Raw genomic sequence first — 27,583 nt, forward strand, 5'->3', positions numbered from 1 at the left:
TGGATGATTTTATTTACGTTCCAGAGGGCCAGGATTAAGTCAAATGTATAATAATTCTGGTAAGGGAATAGGTTAGGTTGGGCAATTTTATACTATCTTTTCTCCTACCCTTGCCTCCTCCTCTGACATTCTCTCACTTAGCCCTTGATTTGCCTTCTTGCCCATGTTGATTTTGCTTCCCTCACTGATTACCATCAGCTTTACTTGCCACTCTGACTTGACAATAATACAGTTAGATAAATTTAGAATTGGTTGAATGGCTAGACTTAAAGAATGGTTGTTAATTATTCAGTAGCAGGTGGTAAGAGTTCTCCAATGGAATCCCCCAGGAATCTATTTTTGGCAATGAATTCTTGAATGTTTTTAATTAGTTACTTGGATAAAGACATGGAGAGCATGCTTATAAAAATTGCAAATGATCCTAAGCCAGTAGGGATAGCAACAGAGGTACGGTCCAAAAAGTTCTTCAGCTAAATCTAATAAGACGAAATTCAATATGGTTGAAAGAAATGTTGGGTTAAGAAATCCCCTTTACAAGTACAGGATGGTGGAGGCATGCTAGACAGCATTTTGTCTGAAAGATATGTAGGGAACAGAATACTACCTGTTCAATATAAATCATCATTATGATATGGCAGCCCCTACGGCCATTAAGTTCATGTGATTTTGGGCTGCATTAAGAGCTTTTAGGAATAAAGAGGTGATCATCTCTCTATAATTCTGTCCTTATTAGACTTCATATGGTATATACTATGGTGTTCTGGAGGCTACTGTTTAAGAAGGACATTGATAAAGCTGAGTGGTGAAGGGTCCTGCATTCATGTCATCTGAGGTTCAGTTGAAGAAACTTGGTAGGTTGAGTCTGGAGAAGATTGAGGGTGAATCACTCCACTTGGGGCCAGCTGTAGCTGTTAGGAAGTTATTCTCAACATCAAGCACACATTTGCCTCTTTGCAACATCTACCACATTGTTCTTGATTCTGCTGTCTGGGACCTAACAGAATAAATCTCTCTCTTTCATGCTATAATCTTTGAACACAGGGTGGACATGGGCTGCATTAGGAGGTGAAAAGTATCCCTTCCTTAGTATCAAGTCCTTTCTAGTGACAATGGGAGTGCTAAAACAGGCAAGAACAGTTGTACTAGAGCCAAAGAGAGTGAACAGGGTTAGGGCTTGAGATCCAAGTACTAAAGACTAAGTACAGTTGGCTAAAAAAGCAAAGCCTGCATGGTTCTTAAGAATGGCCAGGCTACAGGAATTTAGGCTTCTGTGTTTTGCCCACAGCAGTAGGCATAAAGTGAGGACTCAGAATTAGTTAGGAAAATTTTTTCTTGTAGTTTTCTTAATATTTACATTTTAAGGTTAATTTGAATATGTTAAGAAATTCTGATTTAAAAAAATTTTTTAAAGCATTAGGTGTCTAGGAGGAATGCCATTGTTTCAGTGAAATGAAGAATAGAAGGGGAAAATTGGCTTTTGATTGGTTAGTTGTGACATCTCTAGTATATTTATATTGTTTTAGTATAAATTTGACTTAAATCTATGTCATTTTAATCTCAAAGGCCTCTGCACTTTAGGTTTCATTTACCTTTTTAATCATTCTGGGCCTCTGTGTATGTGTAACAATTATTTTACTTCCTTTCTGTGGAAGGGAATGAATCTTTGTAATTCATTATGATTATGAAACCATTGGAATGATTCTAAGTTGATTTTCTTTAAAGTCAAACATCCTGATATTTGGAAATATCTAGAAAAATGTTTGAATTTTCAGCATTCTTCTAGATGATAAGTGCTATGCTGGCACAGAATTTGATTGCTTTTCAGATTTAGGATTGTTCTTATTTAGATGTTTTGTTTTCCTTCATACAAGCACCCAGAGGCTTTTGTTATGGGATCCAGACTAAAAATCACTTAAACAAATCCCCAACAGAACTTTAATTTGTATAGCTTATATTCTTAGCATAAAGTTTGTACAGCTATATCCTTAGCAATAACATGTTTTCTTTTACAAATGATTTTTCCCAGCAAACATTGAGAAGAATGTGCTACCTCACTATCAAAGAAATGGCCAACATCTCTGAGGATGTGATTATTGTCACAAGCAGGTATGTGAAGGTGAAGAAATATAGGTGGGAATTGTTGCACACTAATAGAAGTATAATTAGTCTCATATTTTGACTGGTAGAGAAATAATGCCTAAGGAGGGAAGCTGTTTAATAAATAGATTTTATGTGGTCATAAGAAAAAACAAATAATTAGAGCTATCCAAAAATGGAATGTGCTGCCTCAAGAGATTAATAGTGGGGTTTCCCATATTTGAAAGTTTTCAAGCAAAAGCTGGATGACTACTTTAGAAATGGATCTTAGAAGAATTCTTATTCAAGTATGGGTTGGTCTAAGTAGCCCCTGAAATCCATTGCAATGCTAGATCCTTCTTTTCCTGTTGGTAGCCTTTGCAGCTTATGTTTTTTTCTGGCCTTCTATAAATGATTATGGTCTTTGTAGAATAAAGTGGCTTCATGGTGAAGAAGTAAGAAAAGGCAAGGACAACTCAGTTCCCAAAAGCCAAAACTATGGTTTGATGGGACTTATCAAAGCTAGTGGAGAAGAACTGCTTTTCCAGGGATGGGGCATTCAATTTTGTGCCAAGGGGATGGTTCCTGCTTTGTCCTGAACAGTGACCTGGGACCAATAGATGGAGCCAAGATTATCCTGTAAGTCTGCCCTTATCTAGGAAGGACTAGGAAGGATCAGGAGAGTGTTTATAGGGTTAGTTGGCATCAAGGAGAAGAAAAATTTGATGGGGCAGCAGGATGCCAAGGTTTCTTTAAATATCTAATTTGTAGCCAAGGGGATCCAGGTAGTGGGACTTATCTAGTTCTTTGGCAGGAGATAGCATGAGAATTTTGGAAATCCTGTTTCCTAGGTAATGAGGGTACTTTTTATAGGGAATTGGCTGGCAGTATGTATAATTCCCAAGGCTTAAGACACAGAGGGGAGAAGTGGAGCAAGCAATAGCTAGTTCCTTTTCTAATATTATTCTTTTTTTTTATTCTGAATTTAAATACCCCCCCCAAAAAAGGAGCATTTCCATATACATACAAAAGACCCCAAAAGAATATTCTTTATGAAAACATGACTCTGTATTTCACATCACTAACTTAAAAAAAAAAAAATGCTACATTTTCAAAACTGTCCTACTTACCTTCCTTCTATTCTTCCTTCTGAATATCTTCTCTTGTGTCCATTTTAAAAAAATGTTTGGACGGCTCTCTTTCTTTTGCATCACTGTTGCTTATTCTCCTTTCCCCTTCCCACTATCAAGGAAGAGTAAGAAAGGAGGAGGAAAAAAAATCTTTGTAACAAATAAGCAAAGTCACATAAAACAGATCCCCACAATGGCTATATCCAAAAATGTCTGTCTCTAGACCCTGTGTCTATTTTGTCAAATCAAGATCGTGCTTCATCATAGGCCTTTTGGAGACATGTTTGGTCATAGCTTTGATCAGAGTTGTTAAGTCTTTCAAAGTTGTTTTTATTTACAATATTGTTGTGCTTTTACAAATTGTTCTCTTGGTTTTGCTTATGTTTTTCTGCATCACCTTATACTGTCAAGGATTCTCTGAGATTATCTTTAATCTTTTCCTGAAGAACAATATTCCATTATATTCATATGCCAAAATTTGTTCAGCTATTTCTCAATATATCAGAAACATTTAAAGTACTTCCCCTTTTTCCTTTTTCCTTTGGGACCAAGAAGTTTGTTTTGCTTAGGCCTGGTTTCTCCCTAGTATTATCTTCACCTTAACTATCACCTTTCATCTCCTTTGCTGAGTCTGATGGAATTATACACAAAACACTATGCTTTTTTTTTTTTTTTAAATAGAATGTATGTGTTTTAAAACAAATTTTGAAGAGGTGAGAGGGAATTGTGATTTTGGACCTGGAACACAGAAGGAAAGGAATGCTTGACTAGATACTTATCATTGGGAGATAAGATAGATTAACAAGGACTATAAAAGAATGAATATTGGCAGATAGAACAGGAGTCAGAAAAAGAAAGTGAGAAGAAGGCACTCAACATGCTTGACCAGCTTGAAATTTTGCTTAAGGTTGGTCATGTCCCCTCCCTTTCAAAATTTCTTTGTCTTAAGAGAGCTTTCCAGGATAATACCAGGGCCATAGACTTCCCTCTAGAAAATGGTGCCTGAATATGTGTTTAATATGATTATATATGTATAATCTGTATCAGATTGCTTGCTATCTTGAGGAAAGGAGGAAAAAAAAAGGAAATCATTAACCCCCCCTTTCCTCCCACAAATTAAAAAAAAAAAATGGGACCTGAAAGGAAGGGAAGCTCTTTGGTCCTACCCCTGTTCTCATAAATATTCTTGTTTGAACCATCACAGTAACAAAGGAGAGATGTAGAGTACTTTAGCTTCCATAGTCTTGAGATCTGAATTTTCCTGGAGTTAGGAAAATAATAAAAGTTAGTGGGAAAAAAATTTCTTTTCTCTATCTCCCTGGTGTCTACCTTGAAGCTTCTCTTCTTTTTTTCCTTCTTCCCCATTCTTCACTATTCTGCTATAGTAAATTGGCTCTGTGGTGAAGGTAGATAGTTATATACAACAAGTAATAGGTGTGCTTGAAAATATTTTAGTTGAAACAGCACGCTACTAGAAGGTTCTTTACAAACAGGTTAGAAAATAAACTTGTGCCAACAGGAATGTTGAGCATCCTACATTCCTTTGTATTTGTGCCAGTTCTTTCCATGTAATTGAGACATGGGATCTAGTATCAAGAATATATCTGGTTCTTTATACTTTTTGACTGATTGCTAGTAGATAATTAACATTTGCTGTGTTGTAACAGATACTTTTCTGGTGCCTAGGCCCTGAAGATGAAAGATGAAAGAAATTTTAAGAGTCCCTACCTTTAAATAAGAGTTTATGATCTAATGAAAGGATATAGCATGTAGGGAGCAGCTAGATGACACAGTGGATAGAGCGCCAGCCCTGAAGTCAGGAGGACTGGAGTTCAAATCTGGCCTCAGACACTTAATACTTACTAGCTGTGTGATCCTGGGCAAATCACTTAACCCCAATTCACCAAAAAAAAAAAAAAAAGAGGATAAAATGTGTACATGAAGAATATGATATACTCTTGAATGTGGTAGGGGCAAAGGAGAGATTCAGGCAGAATTACAAGAAAATGGAACTGGTGGAAAGATGGTGAGGAAAGGTTTCATTGAGAAGGAAGTAGCATATAAGCTATATATAGAGATGGTGTATAAAAAAAGGTTAATCAGTTTATAGTTGGCTAAACCACAATAATGTGAAATCAGGTTGTAAAGATAGATTAGTAGTTCTGAGAAGAGATTATTGAGGTCCTTTAAAAGACAGGCTAAAAATAAATAAATTTGATGCTAAATGCAATAGGTAGTCATTGAAGGTTTTTGATCAGAGGTGTGACATGATCAGACTTGTGCTTTAAGAAGATTTTTTTAGCATTTGGATAAAGGATAAATAGGAAAGACAGGAAGCAAAGGAGATAGAAAGATGCTGTAAAAGTCCAGATTAGGTGTGATGAGGACCTGAACTAAAGTGCTTGCAGCAGGAATGTGTTGGGGGAACAGATGAGATATATATATATATATATATATATATATATATATATATATATATATATATATATATATATATCATGGAGGTAAAATTGCCAGGGCTCTGTAACTAATAGACAAAAGAAGAAAAGGGAAGATTCGTGGTTAACACTAAATCTTTGGCCTTGGATGACTAAGAAGGAGAGGCAGGAAGGAAGATGATGATTCAGTTTTGGACATACTTCATTTGAAGTATCAACAGGATGTCTAGAAGATAATATCCATCAGGTTGTTAGAGACTTAGGAGTAATATACAGGGGGAGATTAGGGATGAACATCTATAGAGCTAGCTATTAGAGGCAGTAATTGAAGTCATGGGATTGATGAGATTAAGGACAGAATAGAAATGAGAGAAGTGGGCCAATGATAAAGTCCTAGAACATTAACCATACCTGGAGAGCTGCAGGAAGAAAGGGAGGATGCCTCAGTGAAGAAAATCAGGAGGGAATAGGAAAATCAGGAGAGAGCAATAGCACAGAAATCCGGGAAGAAGAAATCCATAACAGTATACTGCTACAGAAAGCTCAAGAAGGGCAAGGATTGAGAAAAGACACTGTCATTTGATCAGAGTAGTGGTTATAAGTCCCAGATTACAGGGTAGGATGCTAGAAAGACTGGAAGTTTTGTAATAGAAACTGTGGATGTTATCTTAAGGGAAATATCAGAGTTGACAGAAGATTTTTATTAGCTTGGGAACCCTAAAGAAATGTTAGCTTATTGTCCTCAGCTTTTATTAGGAATTCTGCTTTCCGTGGCCTAATTTTTTAATGTTCTAACTTCTTTTTAATATTAGACTGAAAGAGGAATGGGGGGGAGGTGTTACTGCAAGCTAGCCAAGCAAGAGTCTGGAGAAATGCATATTAACATGATTAATGGCTTATTAACTCATTTTGATTTCTCTAGTCTGACCAAAGACATGACTGGGAAGGAGGATGTGTATCGAGGCCCAGCTATCAGGGCCCTCTGCAGAATCACTGATGTAAGTTCTATTTGTGTGCTACTATAGGAAATGCTATGTCTCTAAATGTTTCCTTGAGAACAACAAATTTAGTTTTTACATAACTCTACTGTGATGAGATATGTTTCCTTAAAGAAGAAATAGATTTGATTTTAACAGTTGACAGGATATGCTTATAGATTTGTAATACATTTTATACATATACACATATTTGTATACATAGCACAAATGCGTGTGATGTCACTTGTTTGTCTCTTCATCTTCTTTATTTACCTTGGCTTTTGTAGTTACAGATAGATATACATTGAAAATAACATTTGTCACTAACTGCACTCAATTCATACGTGTCAAATTTGTAAAGACATGGTGTGGAAGAGACTGAGGAAGAGCTGGGTCATCAAAGTTGGTTGGTATGGCCTGTATTTGAATCAGTATGGTATTTGCTTGTCATCTCAAGAGTGTTCAAGTTGGAATGAAATAACATCACTGAATTGGTCTGAAGTACAGTTGGAATAAGAGTCAGATAAATACAGATATAGGCAGCGAGGTGGCACAATGGATAGAGTGCCTGGCCTGGAGTTAGGAAGACTCTTCTTCCTGAGTTCAAATCTGGCTTCAGAGACTTATTATCTGCGTGACCTTAGGCAAACCATTGCCTGAGTTTACTCATCTGTAAAATGAGCCAGAGAAGGAAATGGCAAGCCACTCTAGAGTCTCTGCCAAGAAAACTCCAAATGGGATCTCAGAGAATCAGATATGATTGAAAAGACTGGACAATAATAACAACAAAAAAGTTAAGTCCTTTCTTCCCCCCTTCTCCCCCAAATTAAATCCTGGAAAAATAAACTTAACAACTTATTTTTATTGCTGCTATTATTATATAAAAATTTAACTATTAGCTTTTCTTTTTATAGAAAGGTTAGAACTAGAACTTTCACACTGAGTATACTGATTAAAGAATACTTGTCTTTAAGAAGTACTATTAGCCAGAGCAAACTCCTATTTAGCTGTGGGGCGGTGTCTTTCCCATCTTTTCTAAAGTCCATCCTCCTACCAGATAGCAAGGTTCCCTGACGTGGAATGTGGCCCTGATAACCAGATAGTTTCTCTTTGATAATATGTTTCTCCCTGTACTAAAATATTATGCAATTTGTATTCAGCATATTCAGAATATACTGTGCTTGACTTGCAGTATATAGAAAAAAATCCACTCTATAAGTAGAAAATGTAATCCCTTGCAAGTCATTGGAGAACTTCATACAAGAATAAGCATCATATTACAACAAACTCTTAAGAGTCTTAATTCTTTTAAAATTTCATTATTAGAAACCTTCTTAAAGCTAGAAATTTTATAGGAGACATAGAGACATACATGTTTTTTCTGTTGTACTTACTTGTCTTTCATCTTCCTCACAAACTATAGAGTTGCAATTCTCTATCATTCCTACTTTTTTTAAATTTAAAATTTTTATGATGAACTTAAAATCATTAGCATTTAAATATATAAAGACCAGAAAAAAGGTGGTATATGAAACCATGAACTTCTTTTATTATTTTTTTAAAAGAATGCATTAGATATATATTTTTAGATTTAGACTTAATACACCAATAACAAAATTACTCTGTTTCACCTTCTGAAGTTTCTGATTTTGTTTTTTTCTGTGTTTTATTTATACTATTTTCTTCTTTTGGATGGGTAGGGGTGTGTCTCTGTCATTGTCTACTAAGCCCATGAAATAGAACCTGCCCCTTATAAAACAATTCAAAACATTGGCCACGTCTGAAAACATCTCTGCATCTCTGGTTCATCACCTCTGGGTGAAAGTTTGGGTAGCATATATGACATCTGTCTTCTGAGGTCATAGTTCTGAGGTAGTTTTTCCAGAATTTTTTCTTTATATTAGTATTCTGATAATGTCTGTTTTGCTCTACATCAGTTCATACAAGGCTTCCACTCTCTTCCTTGGCCTCCTGTGAAAAAAGCCACATATGGCCATGGTCAGAGTAGAACTGATTGCTTTGTCAACCTTAGGAGAATAGCATTCACTTACAGTATCCCTGTGCTTTCTTCTTCAGCCACTACTACAGTAATACTGAGGAGACTCAGTTCATTCTGTGTCTAGACTAACTTTGACTCAAAGGAATTTATTTTAAGAGGATTTTTTGTTGAGGCAACATTATGTTTGGATAATCTATGGTAACTCATTTATCTACCAGTATCAATTGAAAGAATGGGATATTTTATGTAAATTAATTTTCCACATAATTAAAACTTCAGGTATGAAACATTTTCAAAAAATCATTTTGGATTTAAATCTTTCCAAACGTTATTATACATTCCATTGTCTTAAATAGGATACTGAGCATAATTTAATCTTTTCAACTTGTGGATTTTGTTATAAATACTATTCATTGTAAGGTCATAATCTGCAACTGTACAGAAATTTGCTGTTTTGTTTTTTCTGACTTTTCTTTTGTCAGACTATCAAATATTATTTCTCCTGTCTTCATGTCAACCCCTCAAATTCCACTGTCTCATTGTAGAAAGCTGAGAAATACATATCAGAATATAAATAATTATATGTGGTGCTGAGAGAGAGCTGAGACATAAAATTAATGACTTGTGAAACACAAGACTTTGGAGATAGCTATTATACTAATAGGTCCTCTTTTTCCCCCCTCCTTCACTTTCTACTTTGAGTCTATTTCAGATCCTCTGAGGTAAATAAAAATTATATAACTAAATTTGAACTTCTAAGAAATCTTTTAGAACTAGATAAAAATAGGAAGTTCTTAAAGAAGGAGCCTTAGAGCACATCTTCTTATCCAATTCAGGAATCTTTTCTACATAATGTACTTGAACATTTGCAATGACAAAGCCTACTGCTCCAAGCTAACTCATTCCATTTTAGCTTCAGTTTTTAGAATTATTCCTCAGATTAAACTGAAGCATTACAACATTATTACTCGGGTGTGTGTATGTATATGTGTGTGTGTTTGTATGTGTAAGTAATCTCGAATAAGGAATTTTGCTTCCACAGATGAAGAAGTTAAAATGATATATAGTCACATGAAAAGGTGCTCCAAATCACTATAGGTACCACTACACATCTGTCAGATTGACTAAGATGACAGGAAAAGATAATGGTGAATGTTGGAGGGGATGTGGGAAAACTGGGACGCTGATAGATTGTTAGTGGAGTTGTGAATACCTCCAGCCATTCTGGAGAGCTGTTTGGAGATATGCTCAAAAAGTTATCAAACTGTACATACTCTTTGACCCAGCAGTGTTTCTATTGGGATTATATCCCAAAAAAACCTTAAAGGAGGGAAAGGGACCCACATGTGCAAAAATGTTTGTGGCAGCCCTTTTTGTAGTGGCAAAAAACTGGAAACTGAGTGGATGTCCATCAATAGGAGAATGGCTGAATAAATTGTGGTATATGAACATTATGGAATATTATTCTATAAGAAATGATTCAGCAGGATGATTTCAGAGAGACGTGGAGAGACTTACATGAACGGATGCTAAGTAAAATGAGCAGAACCAGAAGATCAATATACACGGCAACAACAAGACTATACGATGATCAATTCTGATGGACGTGGCTCTCTTCAACAATGAGAGGATTCAAACCAGTTCCACTTGTTCAGTGATGAAAAGAGCCAGCCCTTCTACACCCAGAGAGAGAACGTGGGAACAGAGTGTAGAACACAGCATAACATTTTTACTCTTTCTGTTGTTATTTGCTTGCATTTTGTTTTCTTTCTCAGTTTTTCTTTTCCTTCCTTCCTGATCTGATTTTTCTTGTGTAGCAAGATAACTGTATAAATACATATACATATAACATTTAACATGTATTGGACTACCTGCCAGCTAGGGGAGGGAATTGGGAGGAAAGTGGGGAAAATTAGGAACAAAAGGTTTTGTGAGGATCAATGTTGAAAAATTACCCATGCATATGCTTTGTAAAAGAAATAATAATAAAAAAAAAAAAAAGAATTTTGCTTCCAAAAATGAACTGTTTACTTTTTTCAAATTGCATTAGGGAACAATGTTGCAAGCCATTGAAAGATACATGAAGCAAGCCATTGTGGATAAAGTCCCGAGTGTGTCCAGTTCAGCATTGGTGTCTTCATTAGTAAGTAGAGAAATAACCACAAATTTACTATTTGTAACACAGTGTGCAGTTACTGAAACAAGGTATACTTATGATCTCTTTTGCAATATTTACTTTTATTAAGTATCCAAAAAACCGGTATTGTTTTTTATTAGTCCTTTTTGTTGTACCATAAAAGAATTGAATAATTAATATTCTGTTGCCTCAAGTCTCTATAAGCAGCAAATCTATACTAAAGATGGAAAGGGAAGAAGTGAGGGTCATTTGAGAGCTAAGAGTCTGACCTATTTTTACTCTCCTTATCTCCTCATAAGGAGCACTTCATTTTCCCTCTCCCTCTCTGTATGTATATGACTTATCTCCCACCTCCTTAATGTCCCTCAAGTACCTGATACCCTCATGCTGTCCTTGTACCATTCAAAATCTTTTACTTATCTAGGCAGACGTGTACTCCATGAAAATAACTTGTGCTCCCAAATCACTCTATACTCTCCCCACTTCAAACTCTTACTCACTGGGAATGTACAATTTAATTTATCAAGGCAGTTGACACTGGACTTAAAAGCTTAATGCTTTGGTGTCTGTTTTATTGAATGTACCTTCACCTGCTGGGATATATGGAACAAATAATTTTGAGTAAAAGGATTTGTGTTTTTGCCCAAGTAGCTGTGTACTTGTCCCCTCATATCACAGATTAATTTACCAGGAAGTAAAACATGCTATGGCCAAATATCTTTTCCCCAGACTTACTTTTGTAAACATCTCTGTTCTCTGGACCACTGTAAGAACAGAGATTAAGTGGGGAGGAGGGAAAGAAAGGTCTGCATTTAGCTATTGGGGGTGATGTTGATAATCAGAGAAGTCCTGAATCCTTCAGTGTAGAAAATCTTCTGGAAGTTGGTTAAAGATTGGACACCTGAACCTGATTCATAAATTGTCAGTTTTTTTTTCTTTTTAGAGTAAAATTTCCAAGACAAATAATGCTTCTCAAAATCCAGTGATTATGATTTTTTTTTAATTATTAAGAACTTTTGTTTATATTAATTCCATTTCCCAATATATTCCTCCCTCCAAAAAACCTATGAAATAAAAGCAATTCAGTGAAATCAACCAATTCAGTCTGATCATTTATGTGATCATTCATATCCATATTCCCCTTTGAGCTCTCTTCTTTGAGTCACTTTTTCATTCTAATCACAACTGTTTTCAGGGGGTTTTGCTCTTTATATTGTCATTGTCATCTTTGTGTATATTATTCTCCTGGTTCTGCTTACTTAGCAATGGTTCTTATAAGTCTTCTCAAACTTCTCTGTATTTTTACAGTCATAATTTAATATGGTGAAGGTACATTAGGCTTTTATACCACAAGTTGCTTAGCCATTGCCAGATCATCTACTATATGTGTACTTTTATATTACACAAAAAAGCCTTGCTTTGTCAATGATTTTTTTTTAATTCCTCAGTAATTCTTAATTTTTGTATACAGCACATGATGAAGATAAGCTACGATGTGGTCAAACGATGGATTAATGAAGCTCAAGAAGCTGCTTCAAGTGATAATATCATGGTTCAGGTACTTGTCATTCAGTCTTTTCAGGGTACATCCTGGGAGTAATTGTACATTCACCATGTAATATTTATGATTTTGTTTGTCCCCAGTAAGGCTAGACAACTAAGGGCATAATTGCTTGGTGTAGAGAACTCTTTAAGTAAGCATTACCACAATTTTTCATTTAGTGTTATGATTTATGCTATGCTACCCTGAACTCTTTGTCCTTTAAGCAGAGACTGTATGATTTTCTTTCGAGATGTCATACAAGGACTTGCTGTAATTGTTGGGAGATCAAATTAGATGCATTCATATCTTTTCTATTTCTAAGATTCTGTACCAACTATTTTTTTTTCTAAAGAATTTAGCATTGGTGTTGTGAGGGAGTCGTATTCGGACTTCTTAGACTTTGGTCATGATCTTTATAGAGATTCTAAAGAAAACTACTTAATTCTGTACCATTTTGAAATCTTCTTGGAAGAATCAGAGTAATTATAAGTTGCTGTTTCATCAAAATTCAGATACTTTTCTCTGTAAAGTTGAGTTCTAATTGGCTCACAATTATTTCTTTTGAAACTTATTATCTTTTATTAAAAGAAGTAACACTAAGCTACTGAAGGCTAAAGAACCCCACTTATTTGGAAAATATCTAAATTCTCCTTAAATTCTTGGGAGTTTGGAATTGTAGGAAGATGATTGATATTTTAAGACCTAGAGGAACTCAGATCTCACACAGAACATTTCAGTAAATCTCTAAAAAATATACCAGAAGAAATAATGGTAAAAGCAAAGAGAAGTGACTCTTAGTTCCTCCATCCAGTTCATGACCGGCCAGAAAAGACCCTAGTGGTCACCCCAACTTTACTGGGGTGGGATGAAGGGGAGAGTAAAGGCAGAGTACATAACTAGACTCACAGCAGGGGATATGGAGAGGCATGTGGCTTAGTATTCAGAAAGCCTGTACCCAGGCTAGTGCCCAGATAGTACAGCACATTTGAGATGCAAAGCCTAGAAGTATTGTAAAAAATCTGTTCACAGCACAACTAACATCTTATTGGATATCTATCAGGGTCATGGCAAAGATAGAACCAATTCCAAATTCAGATTGATGCAAATGGAAGGAGACAGAGTAGGATCCAAAACCTATGTCAATCCTCAAGGGATTGAGCCAAAATCCAGAAATTCTGTAGCACACATCAACAATCTTAACCAAGTCCTCTTGGAAGAAATAGAATCTTGACAAAATCACAAGATCCCCAATCAGAAACTGAGGTTCCAAAGATAAGAGCAAACAGAAGGAATACCAGCCCAGATAGAGCCTCAGAGAAAAAGGACTATAAAAGTTCCTAGAAGAAATAAAGCAAGAGATATATAATGTTTAATATTTAGACCTTTTGTATTTTGTTGGTTTAAGAAAGCTGTTTGAGAGAAATTAGTGACTTTTTCAGGTACAGTTTCCTTTGGTTTCCCTTTGTAGCCGTAAATGAAATAGAATATAGGCAACCAAATAATTCTACTTTTGCAAGTCTGTTTTAAGAAATCACCTTTCAGGTGAAGCCAGATTGTTTAAACTAGTCCTAAAGAAGACTTTTTCTTCCCAATTGAGCCTTAGCTTTCTAAGATACTTGATTCTGGGCCTATGCTAGGTCATGTGGAACCCAAAGGTCTTCTTCAATCTGGACAACACTTTAAAAACTGTCAGTGTGGACTTGCAGGCCAAATTTGAAGTAGAAATAGATTGAACGGGGTGGGTAGGGCAAGGGAAATGATTTTTCCCATTTAATTCTTTCTCATGTTTCTTCCATGTAGTCATACTTCCATTTTGATTGGATTTGAATGTCATTGGGAAAAAAAGGAAGTCTATCTTGAAAGTAACTGTATTACTTTTTTTGTCAGAAAATCATTAATCCATATCCATGTAACCATATAAAAAGCATCAACATGTTTTTGGTATGATTTTGGCAGTGTTTTGTCCTGCTTTTTGATTAGCTTTCTATATGTTACATTTTCTTCCTTGTTATTCTTCCTAGTATCATGCCTTGGGAGTCCTGTACCATCTCAGGAAGAATGATCGCCTTGCTGTTTCTAAGATGTTGAATAAATTCACCAAATCTGGGCTGAAATCCCAGTTTGCTTACTGCATGCTAATCCGAATTGCTAGTCGCCTCCTGAAAGAAACTGAGGAGAGGTAAATTGTTGCCTCTACTTAAACTGGAAGTGATTTCAACTTTTAAGTGCAATATACATTGACTTAGTTTTCTACCTTGAGTATCATGCAATATAAACATAATTTTGTCTGATCTGAAAAAACATAATAGGTTTCTTAACTTGATAAATATTGGTAAGTAGAAGCTGATTATCCTCATAATATAGAGGTGGTTGTGAGTTCTTAAAAGTTACATCAGTTGTGTTTCATTGCTAATAAATCCCATCTAGCAGTAATAATGTCAAGTATCAGTCCCACTGTATTTTTGTTCTCTGAAGATACATAACTAAGGTCAAAGAGGTTCAGCAACAAAGGGTTGGCTCTTGGGCAGTGAATTTTGACCCATGAAAATACTGTATTTTCATTTGTGGAGAGTATTTCAATGTATATTGAACTGAGTACCCATATTAATAGAATCACTTGTAATATTAAAGCTAATAATAGTAAGCAAACCTGTTACTAATAGAGATGTTTATAGATCACAAACTACATAGATCATAGGACTTGGAAGTTTTAAGAGAAATTAGATAGGATCTAGCCCAACTGTCTGATTTCTGTCCTAGACAAGAGAACTAAAGCACAGAAAGTTGAAGTGAGAAGCCCAAAGTCGCACTGCCATCTACTGGGAGAAGATAACTTGAAGATCCCAGACTTTCTGATTTACCAGTTCATCCTACTTTGAGAAAGTTAGGGTTTTATTTTTCCAGGTTCTGTTTGAACTGTAGAACTGCAATTTTTATTGTTTTTTTTTCTTTTTTGAACTGCAGAACTTCAATTTTTATTGTTTTTTTTTTCTTTTTCCTTGTTAAAAAAGAAAAGAAATACTTTTGTAGCAATAGTTTCCAGTTGAGTTTTAGAAAGTGTTGCAAAAGTATGCTGAAGTTGGAATGTTTTTATTATCCTTTAAAGTCATATTCCTTTCTCATTTGTAGTAGAACTTATTATAGTGTAGAGTTAGTGATGAATTATAAACCACAGCACAAGAATGGAGAGATTTCACAATAAAACTGTGACAGAATTAGTAGCAAATTTTAATGATCAAAATGTTGGAAGTTGGCTTAGAAGACAAAGATTTTTTGACTCTGTTGTCGATAATCCTATTTACATACACCACCAGGATGAAATTATGTTTTCAGAGTAAATGATCCTCTGTATTAGATAGGATAAGAATTTTTTAAAGTTGTTTATTTTAGTTATTAACTTCTTAGTAAATTAAAACTATAATTCCTCAAATGAGGGTCCATCCTTTATTTCATGGTGTAGATTGTGTGGTTAAACATTTTGTTGCTAAATTCAACTTTTTAATTATGAGCCTGTTTTCCTTCTAGCCATGAAAGTCCACTGTTTGATTTCATTGAGAGTTGCTTACGAAACAAACATGAAATGGTTATCTATGAAGCTGCTTCAGCTATTATCCATCTCCCCAATTGTACTGCGAGGGAGCTGGCACCTGCTGTTTCAGGTTTGTTGAATATTTGGAAAGCAATATAACACATAAGCTGTTGGATTTTTATGTCCATGGCTGTTATTAGTTGACCTAGGTTGATGGCATCCTCATTCCTTAGATATATGCACAGACTTCAGGTTGGAAGTTTATGCTCTATATTGAACCTATTGCATTTTATTCAAAAATAGTTCTTTCTCTGTTTAGCATTCCTCCTATTTTTAAAAGATTTGAGAGCAACCAAGTAACATTACTGTCATACCTTGGTATACCTTCTCAATTCAAAATGTTCTTATATTTTCAGTTTTTTTAAAAAGCCATACAAATAAGACTATTAGAATAAATTAACTCACTTGTTGCTATGTAGGTTTCTTAATTTAGCAAGAATGCATTTTATACTCTATACTATACTATATCTTTACTGCCTATACTAAGATAGTATGTATACTATCTATACTATATCTGTATCTATACTAAGATATGGTTTGGAGTTGATAATTTCAGATTTTCCTCTAGATATGTTCTGAGTAAAAAATATTTTTGTAGTTATTTTGAGCTGCCACTCTTAAGGTAAAGACCCTCATATTAACAATTTTTCGTTTTTAGTTCTTCAGCTTTTTTGCAGTTCTCCAAAGCCAGCCTTGAGATATGCAGCTGTGAGGACCTTAAACAAGGTAACTTACTTTTATATTATTCAGCAGTATATTCCACATGTGAAGAACTTGATGTGTGTGGTATCTTTGATGAATAAGACTTTTAGACTTAGGTATCATATCTGCTTGTAGTTTATTCTGTGACCTTGTATGAATCTTTTGGTCACCAGTTTACCCTCTGTTAAATAGGGATAATGACATTGTCTTACACTTAACCTAAGATAGATATTCTATTGGAGGACATGCTTGTATTGATATTCTTGGGTATGCTTGCACAACATGAACATAATTATTATCCCTTCCAGTGGACTTTATAAAGCAAGATACAGACAGATGAAGAAAGGATGTTGGTAGAGAGAGAAGAGAGTCTCATTTTAAAAGAGCTATAATATAGATGAATAAGAATAACTGATTTATCTTTATATTGCCTTAAATTCAGTAATTCAGTTCAATAAACATTTAAGTGCCTAATCTATGCCTGGAACTGTGAGAAGTGCTGGAGATAAAATAAGAAAGACTGTCTCTGCCCTCAAGGAGTTTAGCATCTAAGGTGGGAAAGACTACATATCAGGGGAAACTAGGTAGGCAGAGCAGGATGGGGTACTTCCCCCTCCTGTTTATCTTGAAATTAGAACTGCTGAAGTAAAGTGGATTGGGCTGCAAAGCTCAGGTCCAGCTCACTATGAAGGAAGGTTTCAGGAGGAGACTGGGAAAGAGAGAGGGGGAGAGGAGGAAAAGGGAAGGGGGGGAAGTGTTGAGGATATGTAGGTTGAGTTAAACAGCCTGGGGAGGAGACTGATGTGACAGGCGCTTAAGACCAAGTAGACCAGGCTTCACAGCCAAGCTTCTTCCTCTGGAGGTAGAATAAGCTCAATCCTCTAGCCTAGTAACTCTGGCACATGACTAGAACCTGGAATGAAATGAAACATTCTTGATACATTTAGGAGTAAATAAAAGCCAATCAGTTAACAAGTAACACTTCTTGTGTTCCAGGCACTGACTAAGTACTAGAGATCCAAAGAAAAGCAAAACCAGTCCCTGCCATCAAGGAGTTCACATTCTAATGAGGAAGATAATTAGTAAACAGCTAGCTACATCTGAGATACAGATACACATTAGAGGAAAGTTGATCTCTGATGAGAAGGTACTAGCTTCTGGGGACCAGGAAAGACATTTGAGCATTTATTAAGAGCTTAGCTATGAAAAGAAGGTAAAATTTTTGCTATTTATAACAAAACCAGAAAATTAAGTGGTAAAGATGAAGAGAAAGTCCTACACTAGTAGGAGATGGCCAATGCAAAAGGCCATTGTAAACTAGATCATTGTGGAGGGAGTGAAAAGAAAAAGGAGGGAGCAAAATGTAAGAAAATGGAATGTGTAGTAAATGGGGCTAGGTTGAAAAGAGCTTTAAATGTAAAACAAAGGACTTAATTTTTTATTTTGAAGGTAATCAAAAGCCACTGAAGTTTGAATATAAAGGAAGTGACATGGTCCCTATACTTTTAGAAAATTCCTTGGGAAACTATGGGAAGGATGGATTAGAACTGGGAGATACTTGAGGCAGACCATGTAGATGACCATTGCAGTAGTTGAGGGGGGGAGGCAAAGAGGGCCTGAACTTGAGTGCTGGCTATGTGAACAGAGTGTGGAAGAAATGATGGCAGAATGGCAGGATTTTGCAGTGGATTTGCTGTGTGCAGTATGAGAATAAGTAGTCTGGGATGACCCCAACGTGGTGAACCTGTGAGCCTGGGAAGGAGGGTGATGCCTTAAGAAATTTGTCTTGGAAGAAAAAGAGGTTTCCTTAGCTACCATGGGGAATGGAAATTCAGCAAGAATACATTCTTGACTCATAGCACTGCAGCTTTCCCCATCTGTGTTTCCCTTGGAAGGTCCACTAGACAGAAGCCTGAGGAAGCAGCTGAAGTTCTTTATGCCTTAGTCCTTGTGTGTACTCAAGTGAACCTTTAGACTCCTGAGACAATTGAATCTGAAGGATCATTTTAGGACCTTTTAAGGAGAAGAACAAGTTTCATCCATGTGATAGAGGACCTTGGTGCAGATATTCCTTCTACCACAATTATAATATTCTAGGAACTCTGCTGATTACAGAGAAGTACAAAATGGGGCCTTCATCCATAAAGAGCTAACAATCTAGTTGATATGATAAACATATGAAAAGTTAAATATTGATAAAAGATCTGAGTACTTCAGGACCTTGACAAAAGATGTTACAAATCTGTATTTTAACCAAATAAATTTTAAAATAGTACCTGAACACCCTATGTAAAGTTGCCATGACTGTGGCTTCTCAATAAACTGAATACTTTATAACAAAAACTTACCTTGCCTACCAGAGTTTTCCCCCATAACTCATTCAAGACAGCAAAAGGAGATGAGGCTAACCCTTTAGAGAATGGTTGCCATGTGAAACAAGGTAGAGTGTATCCTGTTGTTCCATGCAGGTTTAAACATGAGTCTTACCTTTTCTTTAAAAGTTTTTTTTTCTTTTAGCTGATTTTTTTTTTCTTCTTTTCTTCCAGGTAGCCATGAAGCACCCTTCTGCAGTGACAGCCTGCAACCTGGACCTAGAAAACTTGATCACAGACTCAAACCGCAGCATTGCTACCCTGGCCATTACCACACTCCTAAAAACAGGAAGTGAGAGCAGTGTAGATAGGCTCATGAAGCAGATTTCATCTTTTGTGTCTGAAATCTCTGATGAGTTCAAGGTAATATATGTCTTATTGAGTTAGGTTTGGTGCTATTTTTAAAAGATTATACTTACAAAAATGATTCTTGTGTCTTCAAGGATTTTGTGTTATTTCAAATCAGGCTTTTTGGTGGACTTAACTGTTAGAAACATATTTCTTGCTTATTGAATCTTTTTTCTTCCCATATAAAATATTTTAGATTAAATTTAATCTGCAGTTAGATTTAGGGTTTTAGAGCTAAAAGGTTCTCTAAGGGAATTCTTTTCAGTTTTGAAACTGGAATTTCAGCTATTTGAATTTTTTATAACAGACTGGATTCAGAATTAAAATGGTGAGTTTATGCTTCTGATTATTTTTGAAATTCATTAAATTCAGGTATGTCATATGTTTACTGTTTTTTTTTTTCTTTTACTAGCATTGATGCTTCCCTTAAAATTTTAGGAAAAAAATTTTTATTCCTCAGCATACATTTTACAAAAATTTATCTTTTAAGATGTCATTAACTGTCATTTTGATGTTTATGTTAACAAGCATATGTCATTCAGACTTCAATGATCAACTTTGTAAATTCAATGATTGGCATATAACTTTTTTATTAAGGAGTTAAGCTAATATATCTGACATTATGACACTTAGCATTTACAAGGCTTTGTTAGCTTAGACAACCATAGCATCATCCCAACTTGTATTCAGAAGGAAAAGTGTACATTGGTTCAAGTTATGGAAATGTCTTTTCATCTCTGTTTGTTCTTCCCAGGTTGTAGTGGTCCAGGCTATCAGTGCTCTGTGTCAGAAGTACCCTAGAAAGCACAGCGTCATGATGACTTTTCTCTCCAATATGCTACGAGATGATGTACGTGTATTTTTTGTTAAGAAATTTAAAATGACTGACTTTTGTTAACTTCCTTTGGACATTGTGATATTTTAGGCAAAGAGAGGATTCTTCTACCTTAAGCCTGTTTGCCGAATTATTTTGCCTTGTTCTGACTGCTGCTTACAGTGATCATACTTGTCATTAGAATGATGCATATTTAGTCCTTTTCTAAATGGAAAAGAAAATAAGAATGGCATATTATAAGCATGAACTTGGGGATACATGTAATTCCTCAGGGACTAACAGGCTGTTTCCTTTTCTCATTTGCCAGGGAGGCTTTAAGTATAAGCGAGCCATCGTAGACTGCATAATTAACATTGTAGAAGAGAATCCTGAGAGTAAAGAGTCGGGTCTAGCTCACCTCTGTGAGTTCATTGAAGACTGTGAACACACTGTGCTGGCCACCAAGATCCTCCACTTGTTGGGGAAAGAGGGTCCCCGGACACCTGTTCCCTCCAAGTATATTCGTTTCATTTTCAACAGGGTAGTGCTGGAGAATGAGGCTGTCAGGGCTGGTGAGTCACATGAAAACTGACTTCAATTTGTTACTACTTTTATTCTTTTGATTGATTTTTTGTGATGGGATGAAGGAGTTGTGAAATGAAGGGGGCTAGCATGTCCACACGAGGGGTTCTCAGAGCACAAGTTAGGCTCTGATTGTGCAGATTTTTACCTCTCCTGTTTCCATTCTAGTTTCTACCCAACTTCCATAAATGAAGGCTGTGAACCACCTTTAGTTCCCTGGGTTCTAAAGAACTGACTACCTCAAGTAAACAAATGAATAGCATGTGAGCCACTGACAAATGAGAGGACTTCTTCATTGTTTTGAGAAATATGCACAGTTGTAAAACATGGGTTCTAGACTTTTATCCTATACCCAGGATTAGTTTTTTAGAACAGGGTTTAAGTCTGAGTAGTGTTTGTAAGAAAAGAGGAAGGAAAAGCAACCAAAAGATGATATTTGTAATTTTTATGTTCCTATTTACACACATTTCCCTTATCTCCGAGGATGATTAGGGGGAAAATGGTTTGCAAACCTTAAGTGCTATATAAATAGGACTTAATTCTTTTTATATTATATGAGTTCATGGTAGCCTCTTGGCCCTACTGAATTCTCTTAAAGCATTATAGTGTTAACAAATAAGATAAATAATCCTTTAGCAAAGCAAACAAGTCTCTGTATTATGATGAATCAGGAAATGTGAGCTACTGAACAGGAGAAGAAAGCTATGGTTATTTTTGCAGTACTATTTAACTCTGGAAACTAATGGCTGATTTTTGTATTGCTTTAGCTGCTGTCAGTGCTTTGGCCAAATTTGGAGCTCAGAATGAAAACCTTCTCCCAAGCATCCTTGTTCTCCTACAGAGGTAAATAGGTAAATTGTGATCCTCCTGTAGGAGGAATCTCTGTTGCTGAATGGTTGGGTTGTAGTATACAGACCTGAATAAGATTGATGTGTTGTCAGCAATAGGGACATTCCGTTCTCTTTCAATTTACACATGTTCAAACATTAATGAATGGATGTTTAATCCCATCAGCATCCCTTCCCTAGACAGGATAGATAATCCATCATTAGTTCCATTCTTGAAACCATTTCAACTAGAACTTAAGTTCTTTTGACATAACCTTTAGAATCCAAGTTCCCCTCTAACACTATACGACTATTACTTGAATTCTACACAAAGTTTCTACAAATATTATTTATGAGAAGAGTTGAATTAAAATGTATATAGTAGTTGAACTTCTAAACACAGCCACACTGCTGTTCTCTTATGTAATTTTTTTCCCCTGAGGCAATTGGGGTTAAGTGACTTGCCCAGAGTCACACAGCTAGGAAGCGTTAAGTGTCTGAGGTCAGATTTGAACTCAGGTCCTCTTGACTTCATGGCTGGTTGCTCTATGTACTGCACCACCTAGTTCCCCTCTTTTATATAACTTTTAAGAACATGACCAAAACTTATATTTTTTAGTCTTTATAATTGGACCCACCATTTGAAAAGAAGGAAGGCCTAAGACTGCCTGGCTAGTTCAGTTAGTAGAGCATAAAACTCTTAATCTCAGGATGTAGGTTTGCCCCCTCTCCCTGCATTGGGTGAGTTGTTTGGTCATCTAGGTGGTTCAGTGATTAAAATGCCAGGCTCTGGAATCAGAAAACTCTGAATTCAAATCTGCTCTCAGATACTTATTGGATGTGTGATCCTTAGCATGTCTCTTAACCCTGTTCTCAGTTTCCTTTTCTCTAAAAGGAGCTGAAGAAAGAAATGGAAAACCACTCCATGGTTTTGGTCTGTATGACCAAATGGGGTCATGAGGAGTCAGATATGACTGAACAACAACAACAAGGTCTGAGACAATACACTGATCAGAGTAGATTTTTGAAAACATACTTCTGTATACCATTAATTCACTACAGCTATAGATGAGAAAGAATAGAACTATTGCAGCATAACCCTTTATGAACTTTGTATTTACTCTACTGACTTACTCTTTCATTTGAAGAAAGTGAGTTTATCAGATTTAATTCAGCTATGAAGGCTGATTTGAAACAAAACATATTTTTGAAAATCAAATTAATAATCACATCTTGTAGCTAACATTTCTTCAAGGATAGTCGAAAATTTTTCCAATTTATCCTCATAATTTGGCTAAATATTGTGGGAAACATCCATGATTTTTAACTGCAATGTACATGATCCCATTAGTGGCTCAATGGCAGAGGCAACATATCCTATACAAGTATTTAGTGCTTTCTTTTTTCATCCTTATACTTTGTGCATAGGGGTAGCCATTGATGATTGTATTCCTCTCTATAATGAAATTGCCATATAATTCAATGGTGGCTTTGAAATTAGTTTGCAATTATTAAGCCTTTTATGCAGATAAAAACAAATGGTCTGAACATTCAAATTGTTTGAGTAAGAAAGAGTTTGGAGACTCCTGAGACACTGTGACATAGCTACTCTTCTTCTGGGCAGGTGTATGATGGATACTGATGACGAGGTACGGGACCGAGCTACCTTCTATCTGAATGTGTTGCAGCAGAAGCAGATGGCACTGAATGCTGCATATATCTTCAATGGTCAGTAAGGGTCAAGAACATGGCCAGATACACATATCTCTATTTCCCAGATGCTATTTTGGAGAGGTATAAGGTTTCATGGCAATCCAGTAAGAACCTAAATTGTCATCTCAGAGTTACAGAAAACTGAATTTCTTGGGAGAAACACTTAATGTGTTTCTTTTAATATGAGTTTCTGGCAGTTATTATCTTAACTGCATTTTACAATATGGAGTCTTGATAGGTCTGTGAATCTGGTCTTTTGAATATGTCCATTTAGCCCTACTCCTTCCTTGAAATGAAGCAGTCTATGTCAAGTTCTTAAGAAAGGACACAAGACTCTCATTATCTTCTCCCTGTTTTCCTTGAATGGTGCCCTCAAAAAAAAAAAAAAGAATAGTGCCCTCAATCTCCCCAGTTTAAAATCCTCATACCTTCTTTCCCTTTGCTCATGTTTGTCATGTCAAATGGACTTCCTTACCCTAGAGATTTCCCCTTCATAAAAACTCTGCATATTCTGCTCACATATTTGAGGTTGTTTTGTAGAACCGTTTTTATTTTTCTCATTATCTGATATATAAAGTCTCTGATACAGCTATGCCTGACCCTGAAGGCTGCTTCAGGTGACAGTCATGGCCCTGTGGCCAGCCTGGATTCTTGAGCTTTCTTTGCTGAATTGCTTTCTTTTGCAGGTCTGACAGTCTCAATACCAGGGATGGAAAAAGCCTTGCACCAATACACATTGTCGCCCTCAGAGAAGCCCTTTGACCTGAAGTCTGTTCCTCTTGCTACTGCCCCTGTCTTTGAACAGAAAGCAGGTAATATGGCATCTGCTTTGTTGCCTATTTGCTGGGCAGGACAGCATCAGCTCTGTGGCAGTTGTGTAAAATAGCACATTGTCCCAAACATCAGATTCACTTGTTTCTTCCCGTCACTCCACATTCCTCATTCTTTTGAGATCTAGGTTGGTAGATAATGTTTTTTTGTCTTGGATTAGTTACATCCCCCAGTCTCTGCTATAAAAGGCAAGACTGTGAAACAGAATCCAGGAAAATTAGAGATAGTGACCTACAGGAGGATCTCTAAAACCAAGCGGTGCGGCATCTGAAGTAGACTGTTGCATTATCCCCTAGAACAGGAAGAAGTAGATCAAAGATCTCTGTCTTGTTATCCTATATTTTTCTGGTTTTAAGTTTTGGTTGCAAGAGGCTCATATTGCAGGAAAAAGTGAGAGAATCAGAAAATAAACCTAGTGAATATGCAACTTGAAAATTCAAATTAAAAAAAATATTTTAAGTAGAGAACTGCCTGGGAACCCAAGGTCTTGGATTTAGTTCCTAGCCCTGTAACAGTTTACCTGGTGATGGGCACACCACTTTTCCTCTATTCCTACTGCTAGTTCTCTGGCTTGGATAAGAAGTCTCTTCCAGGACCTCCTAAATCTACTTTTTTTCCTCTTTAGTCCATCTTTCTTCTTCCTATGAAACTAGCATATATTTATATTTTCTTTGACTATTTTTTTCTTGTCACACTTCACCCTTTAATATCTTGGTGGTTATGGTACCAGGTCTTTTAATTGGTTTTGTTTGTCCCCACTCCTATCCAAGTATAAGAACCATGTCCTATCCAAATTTTGTAGCCATCCACTGCCTAACAGAATATACTGTACACAGTAGGTACTCAGTAGATATTGGTTCTTTTAGTAAGGAAATTGTAAGACTTATAATAAATATGATAAGATTTCTTCTTATCTTTGTAGAAATCACGCTTGTGGCCAATAAGCCAGAGAAGTTGGCTCCATCCAGACAGGATATATTTCAAGGTATGAGGCAAAGGGGTCTGACAGATGAAAGTGATAGAAAGAATGAGTTTTGAATCCTAGGCATTCAAATACAGTGAATCTCTACTATCTAAACTATAAATTGTATAACTCCTAAAGGAAATCTGCATGTGACTGAATGGGGGCTACAAGTTTCCTGCCATGAAAATTAGTCAGTCAGTATACATGTACCTGTTAGGTGCTAGGTTAAAATGAAAAAGTTGTGATTCTCCAGAGGAAGAATTATTCTTGTTGCCCAGTGGGTTTTTCTAAACAATGTTACCAAGCTTGACTAGGACACACTACTTTGATACTGGAGCTTACTTGCTGAAGGAAGAATTAAATTGTTTCACTTGATTTTTGTATTCAAAAAGGATATACTAAAGCCTTAGCTCAGGAAATCCATATAATTATAATTTATTGATGTCAAAACACAGGATAAGAAGGATTAAAGGTCATTTCTGTCAGGAAGACCTGGGTAGACAGTCCACTCTCTCTCCCTGAGAGTGTATTTCTTTATAATCAAGATTAAACAGATTATTCAGGCACTTTTTTTTTTTTTAACAGATGTTACAATTTAGACTAAAAGAAGCCCTGACCCGTATTAATTCTTGTCAGAAGGAACCGCCTGAAAGCAGGCATGTCTTAGCTGGCTGGCATAATTCTTTAATAATATTTGCTGGTTGTGCTGGCTCTATGTATACCCTTCTCCCTTGCTTTAGAAGGAGGATTGGGAATCCCTTAAAAATGATAGACCCAAGCTGCTTCTCTGATTGCATATATAGTATAGAGAACTGAGCTCCTTAAAATATGATTTGGGAAACACAGAGATGAGCTTTGGTTGGTTACCTCTGAGAAAGGCTTTAGTAATGAATTGTAGTATTTTGCTTATCAAGAATGATCTTTTCTTCAATTCTCTCCCTATATCTTATTTTATTACCCCTCCCCATTCTGTTTTCCTTGTTCCTGGACAGAACAATTGGCTGCCATTCCTGAATTTAAGAACCTGGGGCCTTTATTCAAATCATCTGAGCCTGTGCAGCTCACAGAAGCAGAAACAGAGTATTTTGTCCGCTGTGTCAAGCACATGTTCAACAATCACATTGTATTCCAGGTAAGAAAAGTGCCAGACCAGACTGTTCTAGGGATTAAAATTAAATGGATAAACTTGGAAGCAGATAACAGTTCCCCATTTATGGAAGGGAATTGACCCATTGAAGGCCCTGCATTCCAATTTCTAGCTTTACAAATAGCCTCAATCACTTCTATTCCTTGTTTTAAGCCTTCTTTGCTGCAATGACATTCCTGATTATATAAAAGAGGAATGTCCAAAAAGAGGTACAGAGAGGCTCGATTGAGAATAGACTTTACTTAAAATCATAGTGTATTTGGTGGAGACTTCCTGGTATGTGCTTCTCAAGATGAGACCAGTGACTCTTGTAACTTCTGAAGTGGAAGGTCTTCAGCAGAAGCAAAATAGGTATAGCTTCCTACATAAAGGACTTTATGCAGTGCAAATATTTATTATTTTTATTTTAATTATCTTGGAGAGAATTGCCTTAAGCTAAGATGTGACTTAAACGATTTCTAGGGCAATAGTGAACCTTCTAGGGCAAGGGTACAGAGGCCAAAGTTACAGTGTAATTTAAAGGGGAAAGATATTAGTGTCAAGTCAGGAAATGTGTAGGGGATTATTTCTGGGAAGCAATGCTGTATCAAAGGGAGATTCTTGTCTTGTTACTTTATAGCCAAAGAAAACTTTGACCTCTTTACACATGCTTGTTTATTGTTTTCTCAGTTTGACTGTACAAACACTCTCAATGACCAGTTCCTAGAGAAGGTGACAGTGCAGATGGAGCCTTCAGATGCCTATGACGTGCTCTGCTGCATCCCTGCCCCCAGCCTCACCTATAACCAGCCAGGAATATGTTACACTCTTGTTCGTCTACCTGATGATGATCCTACTGCAGGTATAGCCCTCCTCTTTTGAGGTCTTAGGAGAGAACTAGGAAATGTTCAAGATTTAACCTAGCACTTGTTCAGGGTCACACTCTTAGATCCCAGTGGCATAGATCTTTCTAACTTGAAATTCTGAAACTCAGTGCTGGGCTGCTACTGATAAGGTATTTTAGAGAAGCAAGACAGGCCGTCTTCAAGTCACAACTGGAGCCTTGTGGCCAAAGCTAGTTCATATACATAAGTTTTCTTGGCATAACTTGCCATGGGGTATACATAGTACATCTTCTTAACCTTCTGATTGTAGTTAGAAAGTCTATTCTTCGCAAGACTATGGGTAAAACTTTGTATGGAAAATAATTGGAAGTCTTAACTTTGAATTGCATTACACAAGATGTAAGACAGAAATATCTCATTGTCCGTGTCTTCCTTAGCACTCATCTTTTCCTCTCCTGAATTTGCTCTTTCCTCTAGTTCTATCCTGCTCCTTTCACCCAGTTTGTCCCTCTTAAGGCTCATGCAAATTTATGTCAATTATATCTTTAGTCACTTTTGTAATAAGTTTTC

At 36.2% G+C, this 27,583-nt stretch overlaps 1 protein-coding gene across 2 annotated transcripts in view; it reads left to right on the top strand.

Moving 5' to 3' along the window:
* Positions 1 to 27,583, top strand: part of COPG2 (COPI coat complex subunit gamma 2) — a 37,469-nt gene that overhangs the window by 5,880 nt on the left and 4,006 nt on the right. For both annotated transcript variants that reach the window (XM_051963139.1, XM_051963138.1), the window contains exons 5-20: positions 2,027 to 2,106; positions 6,567 to 6,642; positions 10,671 to 10,763; positions 12,229 to 12,315; positions 14,322 to 14,479; positions 15,826 to 15,959; positions 16,548 to 16,615; positions 19,138 to 19,326; positions 20,066 to 20,161; positions 20,454 to 20,697; positions 21,475 to 21,550; positions 23,159 to 23,262; positions 23,934 to 24,059; positions 25,001 to 25,063; positions 26,035 to 26,174; positions 26,859 to 27,030. In XM_051963139.1, coding sequence (XP_051819099.1) covers positions 2,027 to 2,106; positions 6,567 to 6,642; positions 10,671 to 10,763; positions 12,229 to 12,315; positions 14,322 to 14,479; positions 15,826 to 15,959; positions 16,548 to 16,615; positions 19,138 to 19,326; positions 20,066 to 20,161; positions 20,454 to 20,697; positions 21,475 to 21,550; positions 23,159 to 23,262; positions 23,934 to 24,059; positions 25,001 to 25,063; positions 26,035 to 26,174; positions 26,859 to 27,030 — 1,906 coding nt within the window. The remainder of the gene's footprint in view (positions 1 to 2,026; positions 2,107 to 6,566; positions 6,643 to 10,670; positions 10,764 to 12,228; positions 12,316 to 14,321; positions 14,480 to 15,825; positions 15,960 to 16,547; positions 16,616 to 19,137; positions 19,327 to 20,065; positions 20,162 to 20,453; positions 20,698 to 21,474; positions 21,551 to 23,158; positions 23,263 to 23,933; positions 24,060 to 25,000; positions 25,064 to 26,034; positions 26,175 to 26,858; positions 27,031 to 27,583) is intronic.

Source organism: Antechinus flavipes, chromosome 5 (genome assembly GCF_016432865.1).
Source record: "Antechinus flavipes isolate AdamAnt ecotype Samford, QLD, Australia chromosome 5, AdamAnt_v2, whole genome shotgun sequence".
Lineage (NCBI taxonomy): Eukaryota > Metazoa > Chordata > Mammalia > Dasyuromorphia > Dasyuridae > Antechinus > Antechinus flavipes.